This window comes from Oreochromis niloticus, linkage group LG15 (assembly GCF_001858045.2).
Source record: "Oreochromis niloticus isolate F11D_XX linkage group LG15, O_niloticus_UMD_NMBU, whole genome shotgun sequence".
NCBI classification, from domain to species: domain Eukaryota; kingdom Metazoa; phylum Chordata; class Actinopteri; order Cichliformes; family Cichlidae; genus Oreochromis; species Oreochromis niloticus.
This window is the reverse complement of record NC_031980.2, coordinates 6,430,833-6,447,909: the sequence shown is the minus strand read 5'-3', so window position 1 is coordinate 6,447,909 and position 17,077 is coordinate 6,430,833. Positions and strand designations below refer to the sequence as shown.

At 41.4% G+C, this 17,077-nt stretch overlaps 1 protein-coding gene and 1 long non-coding RNA gene across 31 annotated transcripts in view; one reads left to right on the top strand and one right to left on the bottom strand.

The window, feature by feature from the left end:
- Positions 1–8,261: 8,261 nt before the first annotated feature.
- The window catches only part of LOC102078051 (serine-rich adhesin for platelets), a 33,460-nt gene continuing 24,644 nt past the window's right edge, over positions 8,262–17,077 (top strand). For 5 of the 30 annotated variants that reach the window (XM_025898923.1, XM_025898913.1, XM_025898910.1 and 2 more), the window contains exons 1-13: positions 8,403–8,561; positions 8,680–8,748; positions 10,286–10,407; positions 10,497–10,557; positions 10,734–10,880; positions 12,376–12,444; positions 12,752–12,873; positions 12,990–13,050; positions 13,195–13,347; positions 14,047–14,103; positions 14,216–14,290; positions 15,944–16,000; positions 16,113–16,187. In XM_025898923.1, coding sequence (XP_025754708.1) covers positions 8,688–8,748; positions 10,286–10,407; positions 10,497–10,557; positions 10,734–10,880; positions 12,376–12,444; positions 12,752–12,873; positions 12,990–13,050; positions 13,195–13,347; positions 14,047–14,103; positions 14,216–14,290; positions 15,944–16,000; positions 16,113–16,187 — 1,060 coding nt within the window. In that variant the 5' untranslated portion in view covers positions 8,403–8,561; positions 8,680–8,687. Of the gene's footprint in view, positions 8,562–8,679; positions 8,749–10,285; positions 10,408–10,496; positions 10,558–10,733; positions 10,881–12,375; positions 12,445–12,751; positions 12,874–12,989; positions 13,051–13,194; positions 13,348–14,046; positions 14,104–14,215; positions 14,291–15,943; positions 16,001–16,112; positions 16,188–17,077 lie in introns of all 30 variants that reach the window. The other 25 variants (XM_025898918.1, XM_019345997.2, XM_025898907.1 and 22 more) reach the window with 23 other exon arrangements.
- Positions 9,606–10,260, bottom strand: LOC102077977 (uncharacterized). The gene is made up of 2 exons (XR_265894.4): positions 9,994–10,260; positions 9,606–9,911 (listed from the first exon to the last, which is right to left on the bottom strand). It is a non-coding gene; the product is annotated as an uncharacterized LOC102077977 (long non-coding RNA).

The window sequence follows — 17,077 nt, the reverse complement described above, 5'->3', positions numbered from 1 at the left end:
AATCTAATGCTTTAAAGTCTCACTAAAATGCCTACTGTATAAAGTGTATTAAGTAGCTTATTAGCAGTTATAGCAGAATGAGCTCTGGCGCTACATAGTAAGATTGAAACATTTTTTTTGCCTTATGGGTGGTTGTTGTATGGTGTAAGTTCAGCAGGCATTACACACACACGCAGGTAGGAACAGAGGATCACCGGAGATAACTCCTTTCTTTATTTTTTCTTTTCTTCTTCTCAAAAGCCACAACAACAACAACATACTCACTAGCGCCCTCTAGCGCTTCTGGTAAATGCATCACAGAACAAATGCAATAGTATGTGGACACAACATCTTCCCCCTTTGAACAAGGATTTCTTACATGAACCTGACTTCATCATTCTGATGTATGTCACCTAATACACATTTAACATATTTCACAGTACTCTATAACATTCACTTCCCCATGACAAAGTCTTGGGTCCAGCAAGGTGGATTCCTCATCCTGGTGGGCCTAAGCCTACTATCAGACTCATCAGAGTTAGATGCTAGATCAGTTCCTGGTTTATGACAGTCCATTGTTGTGTCAGATTCAGTACCTGTGTTCAGCTCTGACAGAGCAGATAAGTGTGAGGCGTTCCAGGTCCTTCCATCATCCAGCAAATAAGTATTTGGTCCTTTCCTTGTCATGACAGTCCTTGGTTTAGAAAACTTTAACTCGCCTTTCTTTACCTTCCATGGCTTCCTAACCCGTACCTTGTCACCAGGCTGGAAGTTGGACAGTTTGGCGTGTCTGCGAGCATCGGTGTATTCTTTCATTTTCATTTGCTTATTCTTAACTCTTTCGCACATGGTATGCCTCTCTGTCTGAGGAACAGGCATATCCATTACCTGTAACTTTGTTCTCATTCGTCGTCCGTGGAGCAGTTCTGAAGGGGAAACTCCAGTTGTTGAATGAGGTGTTGCTCTGTAATCCATCAGGTAAGTTCTCAGGAACGACTTCCAGGGTTGTCCTTGAATTGAAGCAGTCTGTAGGCAATCTTTAACGCATCTATTAAATCTCTCAACTTCCCCATTAGCTCTTGGGTAATACACTGAGGATCTCAGGTGTTGGATTCCCCTGCTTTTGAGGAAGTCAGCGAACTCAGCAGAGAGAAATTGGGAGCCATTGTCACTTATCAATGTCTTTGGATTTCCTTCACGAGAGAAAACTACAGAAAGGAACTGAATAATAGTAGCTGCATCAGCTCGGGGAGCAAAAGCTACTTCAGGCCACTTACTAAAATAGTCTACCAATGTGATGGCAAATCTACAGTCAGAAGGGGCTATTTCAAAAGGGCCTATGATGTCCACAGACACCTTTTCCCAAGCGGCAGCTGGGAAAGGAATGGGTTGAAGTGGAGCATCATGGGTGACAGTGGACTTGTCATTCTGTCTGCATGTTGCACAGTTCTTTATCATTGTCTCTATGTGACAATCCATTTTGGGCCACCAGTACAATTCCCTCAGGCGTTGTTTGGTACGTACAATGCCTTGGTGAGTTTCATGAGCTATATCAGTGAGTTTTCTCTGCAACGACTCAGGCACTAGCAATCGATGTGTACCTCTGACGATACACTCGTTCATGACCGCAAGTTCATGGCGGATTGGGAAGTACGGCTGTAAGTCAGGTTCCAGTGACGTCTTCCTTGCAGGCCAGCCTTTCTGTATCTGCACACGGAGCTTTGTGAACACTGGACAGGCTTTGCACGCTGACTGGAAGTCATCCTCAGACACAGCACTCAGATCAGTGAGGATGGCTGCAACTGACTCCACATCCCCTGCACATGCCATGTCTGTCTCGGGAAGCGGGAGCCTAGAAAGACAGTCAGCAACATGGTTCAATGACCCGGTTCTATATTCCACTTCATAGTCAAACTCCAACAGACGAGCTGACCATCTGGCTATGCGTAGACCAGCTCTGTTATTGCCCTTAGTAGTCAGCAGTGTTGTGAGTGCTTGGTGATCTGTTCGTAGGAGGAATTTTCTGCCCCAGAGCCATGTGCGCCATTTTTCAGCAGCCCAGACGCAAGCTAGGGCTTCCTTCTCGACGATTGAGTATTTCCTCTCTGCATCAGACAGGCTCCGAGAGGCAAATGCAACAGTCTGTTCTGCATTATTACCATCAAGTTGAGTCAAAACAGCACCTACGCCGTAGTCTGAGGCATCTGTCGAGACTATGGTTGGCTTACTGGGGTCGAACATCACCAGAGCAGGGCTGTGCACGATTAACTGCTTGACTTGATCAAATGCTACTTGAGCTGCTTTGTTCCAGTGGAATGAACAGTCCTTACGCAGAAGAGCTCTCATAGGTTCAACAACAGTCGCATAATTTGGCACAAACTTGCTGTACCATGCACTCAAGCCAAGAAATGAGCGCAGGGTTGCAGGATCAGTAGGGGGCGGAGCATGCAGGATAGCAGTGACATGAGAGTCATCTGGCAGCAGACCTTCTGGACCAATCTTTTGACCCAGAAAGCTCAGAGTAGTTTGACGGAGTTGACATTTGTCCACATTGAGTTTCAGTCCTGCATTGTTGATTCTGTGTAACACAGCACGCAGGTTGGCCTCATGTTCGGCTTCTGAAGTCCCATATATGATGACATCATCAAGATAGCATTGCACCCCTTTCTGGCCACGTAGGATTTGTGTCATCATCTTTTGGAACACTGCAGGCGCTGAACTCAACCCGTAGGGGACTCTGCAGTACTGGTACAGTCCTTCATGTGTAATGAAAGCAGTGAGCCCTCTACTCTCTTCATGTAGTGTCAGCTGATGGTAGGCGGATTTAAGATCCAGGGTGGAGAACATGACAGCCCCACGCAGCTCAGACAGTATGTCCTCTATCAGTGGCAAGGGATGACTGTCAACGACCACCGCTTTGTTAGGTTCTCTCAAATCAACGCACATGCGTATGCCACCAGTCTTCCTTCTAGTGACTACAATCGGGGAGACCCATTCAGATGCATCAATTTTCTCTATGATGCCATGTTCCTCAAGGTTCTTGAGTTCTGCGGAAACAGCCTCGCGGACTGACAGGGGTAAGCGTCGAAGTTTCTGCTGTATTGGCTTCACTTCAGGTCGCACCTTCACTTTATGTACAAAGTCCTTTGCACATCCAAATGCAGATGGAGACTCACATTCCTGTTTGCAGTGAGCGGGCAGAGCAGAGGTTTGCTGAAGTGTAGCACAGACCTTGGGACTCTCAAGGACTAATTGTCCCCCTTTTATGTGTAGCTGGAGGGCAGTGACCAAGTCCATACCCAGTATGGGTGTTCCTGTTCTCACAATGTAGAGATCTGTGGAGGCACTCTTGCCATTGTAAGTAATGTCAGCTCTAAGACATCCTAATACATCCAGTTTCTCTTTTGAATATGTAATAAGCTGAACAGCTGGATTACTTAACTTAACTGAGCCAAAGTTTGTGCTGTAAACATGTTCAGGCAGTATAGAAACACCAGATCCTGTGTCTACTAGTAGTTTAACAGTACATGCCTGTGCAGTATTTGGTACAGTGACAGTAACAGTGCACATCAGTTTAGCTGGATCACTACTGACACAACTGTCAACAGTTAAAACACACATTTCAGGCACAGTCACTTCATTAACAGGCTTATGGGAAGATTTACACACTCTCGAAAAATGTCCGATTTTCCCACAAGTATTACATTTGCAGTCTTTTGCGGGGCAGGATTTATCATTGGCTTTGTGATCAGCTGAACCACAACGGTAGCACGTCAGAGCTGTATCCGCTTTTTTAGCTGCTTTGTATTTTGGCTTGCGCATCTTCTTTTGTACTTGAACAGCGGCAACAGGCTTTGTTTCACCAACAGCAATGGCCTTTGCATCAGCTATTGCAGCCTCTGTACGCCTAGCAATTTCCAAAGCTCTATCAAGGGTCAAATCCTCCTCCATTAGCAGTCTTTCACGTATACGAGCATTATTTGTCTTCTCTACAAGTTGATCCCGTAACATTTCATTTTCCATAGCTCCGAACTTACATTGTTTTACGAGCTCACGCAGTGCTGCGACGTAGTGATCTGTAGACTCACCGACAGCTTGAGCTCGTTGCCTGAAGCGGTATCTCTCGGCGACAACATTGACTTTAGGATGAAAGTACGTTTCCAGAGCCTTTACGGATCCCTCGTAATCATCCGTAGCGAGTGGCAAGGCGCTGTAGATTCGTTGTCCCTCCGTTCCCAAGCAGTGAATGAGCAGGGCCCTCTTCCTCTCCGCAGCAAAGTCATCACCCCCGATCGCAAGCATGTAGTTATCAAACAACTTTTTCCACGCAGTAAATGGAATTTTCGGTTCGCCTGGACAATCCAGGAACACAGCCGGGGGTTGCAAAGAGAGCAGAGCCATGACTGAATCACCACTACTCTCGTCGCCACTTGTTGTATGGTGTAAGTTCAGCAGGCATTACACACACACGCAGGTAGGAACAGAGGATCACCGGAGATAACTCCTTTCTTTATTTTTTCTTTTCTTCTTCTCAAAAGCCACAACAACAACAACATACTCACTAGCGCCCTCTAGCGCTTCTGGTAAATGCATCACAGAACAAATGCAATAGTATGTGGACACAACAGTGGTGTAAACTTTATCATTTAAATGAAGATGAACTATCAGAAACTGCACTGTGTTCCAGTGTAATTTATAGAAGGCAGCAGGTGAAAAAGTCTGTGTCTAAGGTGTGAGGGATCTGTAACGATTTTCCCTGCCCATTACAAGTCCTGGATGGAGGGCAAGGGGCGCCGATAATCTTTTCCGCTACCCGTACAGTCCGCTGCAGTCTGGACCTGTCCTGTTTAGTGGCTGCTCCATACCAAACTGTGATGGAATAGCACAGGACAGACTCAATGACTGCAGTGTAGAACTGGATCAGCAGCTCTTGTGGAAGACTGTACTTCCCCAGTTGTCTCAGGAAGTACAACGTCTGCTGTGTCTTTTTGCGGATGGAGGAGATGTTAGTCTCCCACTTCAGGTCCTGGGAGATGGTGGTACCCAGGAACTTGAAAATCTCCACAGTAGATACCGGGCTGTCTGATAATGTGAGAGGGAGCAGTATTGAGGGATGTCTACTAGTGGTGCAACGGATCACGGTTGATCCGTAATCTGAACCGATCCCACTCCACGGGACACACGTGATCCGAAGATTCGAAAAAGAAAAAAAAAGTATGTGTATGGTGCGCGTGGTCAGTCTGTCAAGCGATAGTTATGGCCAGCGCTAGCGGTCCAAGTGGAGGAGCAGAGGAGTTTGCGGCATTAAGCAGCCCTTTGTTCCCCAATCTGACCGGGCTAAAGCTGTTACAAAAGCTACTGGGGTGTTTAGCTGCAGACGGGAGGCCGTATTCCCTTGTGCAAAACAAGGGGTTTAAACTATGATGAACGTGCTTGAGCCACGCTATGATATCCCGTTGCGCGTCCACTTCAGTGACAAGATCGTACCCAGGCATGTATGAGCAGGAAAAGTTTAAAGTTATGGCTGAACTGTCCCAGGCATCTTTTGTTGCCCAACTACAAATGGGTGGACCTCCAGGTCAGCGGAAAGCTACGTGACCGTGACCGCTCATTATATCACAGCGGAGTGGTAGATCCAAAGCCCTGTACTGCCCTATACTGCACCTTAATTTGTTTTTATATAATTGTATGGAATGAGTCTTGAGTTGAATGTTTTTAATAGGCAAAAAATACTTAAATAAGTTAATAAGTAAATGTTAAAATTTTGTCTTTTTTTCTTTTTTTGCTGATCTGAAAATTGATCCTATCCGTGACTTAAAACCATGATCCGATCCGAACCGTGAGATTTTTGATCCGTTGCACCACTAATGTCTCCTGAAGTCCACTATCATCTCTACAGTCTTAAGTGTGTTCACCTCCAGGTTGTGCTGACTGCACCAGAGTACCAGCCGCTCAACTTCCTGTCAATATGCAGACTCATCACCATCCTGAATGAGGCCAATGACGGCGGTGTCATCTGCAAAAATCAGGAGTTGCAGCCAAGTTCTTGGAGGTGCAGTCATTGGTGTAGAGGGAGAACAATAGTGGTGAGAGGACACAGCCTTGAGGGGCACCAATACTGAGGAACCGTGTTCTGGAGGTGATCTTCCCCATATACTAGTAAAGGCAAATTAATTTAACATAAATGGCCTGTTTCTTAGTTTAGCATTGTGTTATTCACCCCTTAATCCCAAGTCTGTTTATTAGTAGATTATTTGATATATGAGATTTTGTGAGTTTTTGAGTGGTGCGATGTGCTGAAAGGATCATTGGAGGTGAGCTTCCCTCCCTCCAGGACATCTACAAGAAACAGTGCCTGAGAAGCAGCAGACTGAGGGACAGCTTTTCTATCAGGTCACCAGACTGCTGAACAGTGACACTTCATAGACACCTCACTCTCACCTACCGGAACGTCAACACTATACACTCTCATATTGTACATATATGCCATTTCTTTTGCACAGTACTCAAACTGCTGACCTATGTATATTTAACATATATGTATATACACACACACACACACACACACACACACACACATAGATAGATAGATAGACAGACAGACAGACAGACAGACAGACAGACATGGCATACATACTAGTAATGTGCATACATTCTTATAATTGTACATTCCTCTTCTTATATTTGACTTGTTTCTTATGTTTCTTGTATTTTTCCATACCACTGTTGCTTGTGAAGCTCGCACACCAGAATCTCACTCACATGTCCTGTACCAGTGTATCAGTTATGTGACGTGACAATAAAAGTGCTTTGATTTGATTTGATTTGAATTCTACATCACTGTTATATTTCCCCCCTGAAAAAGCTAAATATATTGTGCAATACAATTTTAAACAATAAATTGCAAAAAAAAAAGAAGCTAGATGTAGCAAATATGATACAAATGAAATCTCATATGAAAAATTATATTACATTATTTTTTAATGTTTTGTCCTAAAGTTAAAAAACTCTCAATATTCAAAAAATGTGAATTTTTTGCAATTATTTCATGGATCAGTTTGTCTGGTGGCTCGATGATTTGGCTTTAAATGAAGGCAGGTCGCATGATTGCAGACTTTGCTCGGCAAGAATTTTTGAAGTTAAGTTCAAGAGGAATTTGAGATTTGAGCAGAAATGCTGAGTTTATGTCAGTTTGATTTGTTTTAAAGACGCACACTTTTAGAAACTGCATCTCCTTGTGTCATCTGCAGGATATACAGACAGCAGTCACCAGCCTCTGAATCCACGCCTTTGTGTTCTTATACTTCGCAGTATTTTTGACAAAAGGTTCAAATCTAATACCATTAACCATACTTTCTTAAAATAAAAACATATTTAATAATCTCCTTTTCTGTGTGATACACTTCTTGGGTCTCAAAGTGCTCTGCAGTTGCACATTTTTGGCATCTTCATTTTTTCACATTATTAAATACATGTTTCCCCACTCATTGCTCTTTTATTTATTCAAAATGAATCATTACTTACTTATTTGGAATCAAACAGATTAGATGTCGTCTTGATGGCTGTAAATGAGACCACTAAGTAAGACTGAGACATGAGCTATATAGCCACAAAGACAAACACGCTGCTGCTTCTGGCTTCAAGATAGCTTCTCTTTATCTCTCAGCTCTCTGCAGACATACAAAGAGAGTGAAGTACGAATTCAACTGTTGGTGAAACTCGCTCTGAGGACAGAGTGAGCACACACATGCTACCCGTGCAGTAGGCATTGTTGTTTGACTACCAAAAAATCATGGAATTTTTTTTTAACATTTAAAAACAATTCAAAATAATATTACTAATATTAAACAGCTTAATGAGCGGAGAACTAACGTAATACTAACGGTTCCTCACCTTTACATATCCTGCCAGCACATGATACAAAGGAAATCATTTCTTAGTTTTGTCGCTCTTCTTTTTCAAATTAACACCCTTTAGTGTTCTTTTGGAGTCCACATTTTACTGTGTAAGCCTGCACTGAGATGTATTGCAGTGTCTGACATGTATTGCAGGTTGCACTGGCAAAGAAAACCTGCACTGCTGCACCCTGCTGGGGTTTTTAAGTGTTTGCATACTGGGCTCTTTTAGTCTCGCTCTGTAACACAAACTTTAGACGGATGCTGTGGGACTCGACTGAAACAATAAAGCCCTTACTTAACTGTTACAGCGACTTTGAGAGTTTTAAAAATGACACACATTACATGATTACATTACGTGACATGGTGCTGGTACTGTGCGTTGTGCCAAAATGTTAAATATAAATATATATACAATTTCCCAGATGACTTTGGTTATTTTAGGACCCAGACCTTTCCTTGGCAGTCATAGTGGGCGGGCTGCTGATGTGCTCCAATAACCAATGGTTACTTAAAGCGCCTGCGACATCACAGCGTGATCAAACAGTCTACTTTCACTTTCTTTTCACCGTAAATGGTGGGTGTTTTTGTGGTCAAGCTAGGCTAGACTAAGTACATTTGGGTTTTTTTTTTTTCTTCATCCCAGCGTCTTCTCTTTTGCTCCTGCAGGCTCAGCTTGCACTGCAGGTCTGTTTCCATGTTGTTCAGATGTCATAACGACCCAACAGAAGAACAGAAACAGGAACTATACAGTATGAGAAATGTCCAACCTCCGTATTCTCTGACTTTTTCTTCTTTTCTGCAGGTGAAATCATGGATGGTTTGCTTAAGGAAATAAGATGCAAGGATGAAGCAGCAGCCTCTGTACTGGAACGTAAGTGGCAGTGTTTTGAAAATATTTATCCTACACTACTAGAGTAAATAAGATGTAAATATTTATGCATATATATATATATATATATATATATATATATATATATATATATATGTATAGTTACAGTGAGTACGCTCCGTTGTTGCAACAAATGAGTATAGAAACCACTGGACTGTCGTTTTTGCCGCAAACTAATGCCGGGCTCACACTGTGCGATTTTTTCAGTCGCGCGATTCAGCTCCTGCTCAAACTGTACGATTGACTTGCAGGGGTTAGAAGTTCATAGGTCACGATGCAGGGTCTCACACTATACGGCCCGATGCTCTGATGCGACCTGAGTGCTCAAACTGTGCGTTCATAAAATGAAAGTTATAACAGAAATTCTGCCGCTTGCTCTCCCTCTCTGTCTTTCACTCACACAGACTCACACCACCACCATCAACTTTATGAAAAACATTGATCAGGCAGCTGTGATTGAGCAGCAGTGTAGTCCAACTATTTTCACGGTTGTTGTGGTCGTGATAATTTTGTGAGGCCACATCGAAAAGGCTCGGGTGAGCTTTCCAAAGTTCTACAAGTTGTGCCTCCATCGCTTGTGTCCAGATCACACGCTGCACTGCCGTGCTGCGCCGTCTTTTTCGCTGACATCCTCCCGACCAAGCGATTGATGATCGGGAGCTGGTCGTGAGGTGTTAATCGCTTCTCGTTACCCCACGTACACTACACGATGCACGATGAAGGACAAACTCGGGCCGATTGCCAAAACAGTCGCACGACTCAAAAATCGGCTCAAAATGGGTCAAAAATCGCACAGTGTGAGCCCGGCATAACAAGAAAAAAGCCAACAGAACCACAAATTGAATGTTATTTCAATTCAGTTTTATTTATACAGCGCCAAATCACAACAACTGTTACGGTTTGGAGGAGGACTCAAGCGCAGGACTCCGGTTCTGATGCTCACAAGAAGGGTTTATTTACAATGCACCAGGTGTATATACAAGAATGTGTGGGGGGTGCTATATACAGCTGAGTGAGGGGAGAAGGGGTCTCCAGGGAAGTCCAGGGGAAAGCACGCGTTCTTCAGAATATCCACTCACACGATCACAGGCTCACACTCCGACACTGCCACACGGGAATCACACGGGGGGAAAATCCAGGGAGCTCTGTAGACAGGGAGACAGGGTTAAGTACGACGCACACAGGAAAACACTCTTAACTAACTTGCTGTAGCTTGGCTTCACTAACGCGTGGTAGACAACGATCCAGCGACGAACAGCAGTCACCTCCTGGCTTAAATGCTGATCACCTTAATGAGACCCAGGTGTCTCATCTACCGAGGGCGTGGGCCGAGGGCGTGAACCCACAGTGAGTTCCGCCCCGGCGAGAGAGAAGCGGAGAGAGAGAGGAAGAGAGAGAAACAGAGAGAGTGCTGATCAGCGTGCAGCTGATCCGCCTGGCCGTGACAACAACGAACAATAATAACTTTAATTTGTATAATCAGGAGACTACTTGATCAATAACAAATCTGCTCTTTCAGAGGCAGGTTTGAGAGCTGACTCAGATCTCCAGTTACTGACTTTACACAACCTGGGTTTGTTGTTCCCTGGAGTTGAAAATGTCAAACTGAGAAGGAAAATCTTTTATATAATACACAAGCAGGTAAGCAAGCAAGCTGTGTATAACTGAGAGGAGAGAGATTCGGAGAGGTCCGGACAATAAACACTTTTATTTGTTTTTCTTTGTTTCAGAAACCAATTGATGTACTCATAGAAGAATTCAAGGACTTCATCCCACATGAATCTCTCAGGGGTAAGTACAGGCCTGCTAACATTGTTGCCTTTTCCATTTGATGGATTTAGATAAGCGGAAGAAAATGGATGGATGGATTTAGGATCTTTCAGTGCAGTTTTAAAGTATGGCATGCATATTTTTGTACATAACTTATACAAACTATAACTATAATTCATACAAAACTTTCCATCCAGCTGCCTTAACCGAAAATGGAGTCTTGGTGGACTACCTGAAAATGTTGAAGGAAATGAAGACCCAAATGAATAATGATTTCCTTGATCGACATATCAGTCTGTTGGAGGACTTCAGGAAATCTCAACCATCGCAGGACCAGGACAAAGGTTTTTAATCCAGTTTTTTTCTTAACCTAATATTAATGCTTCATAATTTAATGAGTGCAGATTTAAAGCTTTAATAGAGGGTTTTAAAACTTCAACTTAACATAAGTAAAGCTTTTTATATGATCCAGTCCATTTATGCTGAATTTGCGTAAGCCATGTCTTTGATATTGAATGGACACAATATCTGACAACGGCTCAGTCTTGTTTGCTTTTACATCAACTTTTACATGAATCTACAGAATGGAAATAACAGAGACATGAAGTCTCAATTAACATGTCATTCTGTCCATGTCATGGACAGATTAACAGGCATCAATTTTTTTAGTCAGTAATGGTCCCTTCCTGTTCCAACATGACTGCTCACCCGTGCACAAAGCAAAGTCCATAAAGTCATCGATTAGCCAGATTGATGAGGAAGAACTTGACTGGCCTGTACAGAGTTCTGACCTCAACCCTACAGCACACTTTGGGATTAATTAGACTGGAGACTGGGAATCAGGCCTTCTCGTCAACATCAGTGTCTGACCTCACAAATGTGTTTCTGGAAGAATACACAAAAGTTCCCATGAACACTACACCTTGTGGATTACATCTGCAAGGTACATATGTATATATAAGAAGAAGACAGCCATATAGATGCAGCGCTTCCCAATGACAGCAACATCAGAAAGAAGGATCACGAGAAGCTCGAGAAATACCAGGGGCTCAGAGAAGAGCTCGCGAAAATGTGGAGGGTGAAGGTAACAGTGGTCCCCGTGGTTATCGGAGCACTAGGTGCGGTGACTCCCAAGCTAGGCGAGTGGCTCCACCAGATCCCGGGAACAACATCGGAGAGCTCTGTCCAGAAGAGGGCAGTCCTAGGAACAACTCAGGAACCTCAAGCTCCCAGGCCTCTGGTAGAGGACCCGAGCTTCAGCTAGACCGTCTGCAGGGCGGAGCGGGGGATTTGTTTTTAATATATATATATATATATATATATATATATATATATATATATATATATATATATATATATATGTATATATGTGTATAGATATATAGATATAGGTATAACTTAGTGTAAAAATTATATGTATCTTTACAGAGTGCATGACTTTGGATATTTTATGACTAGACTTTTCTTTAGTGGTCATAGTGGACGGGGCTGCTTGTGCGCTCCAATTACCAGTGGTTATTTAGAGCACCTGCCACCTCATTGCGTGACCAAATAGTTCAGTCAGTCCAGTTTCTTTGACTGTAAACGATGGACGTTTTGTGATCAAGCTAGGCTAGACTGACAACACGATCAACAATATCTACATCTGAAAGTATTTAGGGTTTTTTTTTCATCCTAGCATCTTCTCTTTTGCTCCTGCAGGCTCAGCTTGTACAGCAGGTCTGTTTCCATGTTGTTCAGATGTCATAATGATCCAACAGAAGAACAGAAACAGGAACTATACAGTATGTGAAATGTCCAACCTCCATATTCTCTGACTTTTTTTCTTCTTTTCTGCAGATGAAATCATGGATATTTTGCTTAAGGAAATAAGACGCAAGGATGAAGCAGCAGCCTCTGTACTGGAACGTAAGTGGCAGTGTTTTGAGAATATTAATCCTACACTAAATAAATAATAAATAATATGTATATATACATAAATATATTACAGTAAGTAGGCTTCATTGTTGCAGCGGTAGTCCAGGTGTCAGAAACCACTGGACTGTCGTTTATGCCGCAAACTAACAAGAAAAAAATCAACAGAACCACAAATTGAATGTTATTTCAATTGAATTCAATTTCATTTATACGGCGCCAAATCACAACAACAAACAATAATAACTTTAATTTGTATAATCAGGAGACTATTTGATCAATAACAGATCTGATCTTTCAGACGCAGGTTTGAGAGCTGACTCAGATCTCCAGTTACTGACTGTACAAGAAGCGGGTGAGCTGTTCCCTGGAGTTGAAAATTTCAAACGGATAAGGAAAATCTTTGATATAATACAGACGCAGGTAAGTAAGCAAGCTGTGTATAACTGAGAGGAGAGAGACTGAGATGGAGGTGTGTAACACATATTAAAAGTCACATTTGGACAATAAACACTTTTATTTATTTTTCTTTGTTTCAGAAACCAATTGATATCCTCATAAAAGAATTCAAGGACTTCATCCCACATGAATCTCTCAGGGGTAAGTACAGGCCTGCTACTTTTCCATTTGATGGATTTGGATAAGCGGAAGAAAAAAGATGGATGGATGCATTTAGGATGTTTCGGGGCAGTTTTAAAATATGACATGCAGATTCTTATACATAACTTTAAACTTTCCATCCAGCTGCCTTAACCGAAAATGGAGTCTTGACCAATTACCTGAAAATGTTGAAGGAAACGAAGATCCAAGTGAATAAAGTGCAAGATTTCCTTGATGCACATATCAATCTACTGGAGGACTTCAGGAAATCTCAACCATCGCAGGACCAGGACAAAGGTTTTAATCCATTTTTTAAAGCCTAATATTAATGTGTCTTAATTTCATGAGTGCAGATTCAAAGCAATAATAGAAGGTAGCAAACTTTAGCCTAATGTAAGTAAAGCTTTTTATATGATCCAGTCTTTTTATGCTGAATATGCATAAGTAGTGTCTTCAATACTGAATGGAATCTGACCACGGCTCAGTCTTGTTTGTTTTAACATCTATTTTTACATGAATCCGCAGAATGGAAATAACAGAGACATGAAGTTTCAATTAACATGTCATTCTCTCCATGTCTTGACAGATTAGGCATCCATTATTTTAGTCAGTAATTGAAATGCTGTGGGCTTACCTTCAATTGATTTTATGTATTTCTCACTGGTTAGAATTGTTCTTACAAACAGCAGACATTTGTGAAATTATATCTGATTTATGTTCCTGCCACAAAATCCGCTGGTGTTACGTTCACAGTCTGCTTTCTAGTGTTAAATTTTGTACATGAATCACAAACACATGGAAAAGGAAAAGTCTGTCGAAATTCTGCTATGTTGTCATTCACAGGATAGATTTTCAGAAACCCCTTAAATATAGTATATAACTATGGTATATGACTATATGGTAAATTATTACTACAGTACAGTTAAGAGTTTTAGATACATTCATAAGATTTGTTTTTTATTTCTTGTAAATGTGTTATGCCCTTGTACTCAACAGGATCTTTTTCAAGTAGTGACAATAGCCAAACTGGTGAGCCTCCACAAATACAACAAGGTAAATTTCACTTTCTTTGACTTTACACTCCAATGTCACACAGACACATGCATATGGAGCTATGTATGGCTATTATTAAATTTTAATGCTGTTTTACGTGAATGTTTATTAGATATAACTGCTAGTAGTGCAATGATGTCCCCACCCTCTCCTACCTCCACTCGAGACCATCCAGAGGAAAGATCAGGTAAATTTAGGTCTTCACTGTTAGAATGTAAGGTTGTATTACTGACCAGGTGTTATAGTTTCCAACTCCAGCCAATATTCAATATTCACTTATTATATGTTAAAAAATCTCAAAAATCTAACTCAGTACACTCTTATACACACTATATTGCCAAAGGTATTCACTCACCCATCCAGATGATTGAATTCAGGTGTTCTAATCACTTCCATGGTCACAGGTGTATAAAATCAAGCACCTAGCCATGCAGACTGCTTCTACAGACATTTCTGAAAAAATGTGTCGCTCTCAGGAGCTCTGTGAATTCCAGTATGGTATCGTGAATAGATGCCTGCTGTCTGACAAGTGCAGTCATAAAATTTTCTTGCTGCTAAATGTTCCACAGTCAACTTTTAGTGGTATTACAACAAAGTGTAAATGATTTGCAGAATCCCCTTACATATAGTATATAACTATGGTATATGACTATATGGTAAATTATTACCAGTGACGGGAATAACGGCGTTACTTTTTTCAGTAACGAGTAATCTAACTAATTACTATTCCTATCGTTACAATGCCGTTACCGTTACTAACAAGAAAATGCTTTGCGGTCGCTTTAGTACTTTTAAACAGACGGTTGAAGCTGTCTTCAGCTTACCTCACCTTATATCAGTTGCACAGAAGTAGCTGTAAGTAATCTGGGCGCAACAGCTTTATGCAGCTGCGCGGCAATCACTTTCTGGCAGACGATCACTTTTTGGCACAACACCTGGAGCTAAGGGGGCAAAACAATCGCATGAGTGCTGCTGTTTGACTGAGGAAGAATAAAGTAGTTGTGGTAAGCCAATCACATGACCACTTCAAGATTACAAAGCAACAAGGTGATATATACCAGTTTTTAAATTGTGTTGATAGGCCACGTAAAACCAGAGTCATGATAAACAATATATACGCGGCATTTTTTCCTCAATAGTTTCATCACGTTTACTGTCTAAGGACAGCGCTAGCAAGCACTCTCTGCTTATGAGCAAAAAAAAAAAACCCCCCACAAAAAACAGCCCGTTGGTGTTGGTGGAAAACTGTACCATGTCAACCAATCAAAAAATGATATGGCAACATGAAATTTGGTTGTTTAGGAAGAGGGGGAAGTTTCAGGAGTGACGGCGAGAGAGAGAGAGAGAGAAAGACAGCAGAAAAATGTTTGTGGTTGTTACAGTAAAAAATATCACTTTTTCTACTCGGATTTTATGTTTTTTGTCTGGTTTTAGATCAATTTTGTTAATACAGTATGTCAAAATGAAAACATAACTGTAAATTCAGACATTTGAGGTTGTGCTGAAAAGAATGATACCAAACAAGGCAAAGTACATAGTTTTAAAGGTAAAATGTAGAGGTCAAATCAAAAGTAGTCAAAATGGACCACAGAGGGTTAAACGTTTTTTTAAAGTAACGCAATAGTTACTTTTCAAGTAATTAATTACTTTTAGAATATTGTAACTCAGTTACTAACTCAGCTACTTTTTTGAAGAAGTAACTAGTAACTATAATTAATTACTTTTTCAGAGTAACGTGCCCAAAAATGATTATTACTAGAGTACAGTTAAGATGTTTACATACATTCATAAGATTTGTTTTTTATTTCTTGTAAATGTGTTTCGCTCTTGTACTCAACAGGTTCTTTGTCAAGTAGTGACAATAGCCAAACTAGTGACCCTCCACAAATACAACAAGGTAAATTTCACTTTCTTTGACTTTACACTCCAATGTCACACAGACACATGCATATGGAGCTATGTATGGCTATTATTAAATTTTAATGCTGTTTTACGTGAATGTTTATTAGATATAACTGCCAGTAGTGCAATGATGTCCCCACCCTCTCCTACCTCCACTCCAGACCATCCAAAGAAAAGATCAGGTAAATTTAGCTCTTCATTGTTAGAATGTAAGGTTGTATTAGTGACCAGGTCACAGGTGTATAAAATCAAGCACCTAGCCATGCAGACTGCTTCGACAGACATTTCTGAAAAAATGTGTCGCTCTCAGGAGCTCTGTGAATTCCAGCATGGTATCGTGAATAGATGCCTGCTGTCTGACAAGTGCAGTCGTAAAATTTTCTCGCTGCTAAATAGGGCTGCCACAAACGATTACTTTGATAGTCGACTAGTCACCAATTATTTTTGCGATTAGTCGACTAATCAGATCATGCATCCATTGGACGTACAACCTACAGCTTATTGCATCAGCATGCATCTGCTCTTATATAACTATCATTAGCTTACAGCTTTAAGTGTTTAAGGTATGTGCTAACTAAAAATAAAGACAAGATGATAGTTTATTAAATTTTAATGAAATTTACAGATTGTTTCGGTGGAGTTTAATAAACGCAGCCGTCTGCTCCTTGCTATCTAAAATATAACAGGACACCGAAGTATATTCTCGACCATCTCACACTTCTGATAATCAGCTGTCTGCTTGACGTTTATTCAGCTGTGTAAAAACTATAACTTTAATCTCAGCCAAACTGATATACTCAGGAACAAATAAAATACTGAAAAAAGCCAAACAATAACATTTTTTAAGTTATCTAAGTGACTAATATATCATGTTTAACCTGAGTAGCAAAAGACGGCGGTGGGTTTGAAAACGATTTGCCGGGAGTCCGGTGTTCTCACCGGCTCTCGTGAGCCTAGAACCCCGGCTAGCTATCCAGCTAGTGGGTAACAGATGTCTCTAAAAAAGTCGGGGTGCTTTTGAAAATATGTGGTGTCTTGATAAACTGAGCAGATATTTGAGGTTTACACAGCT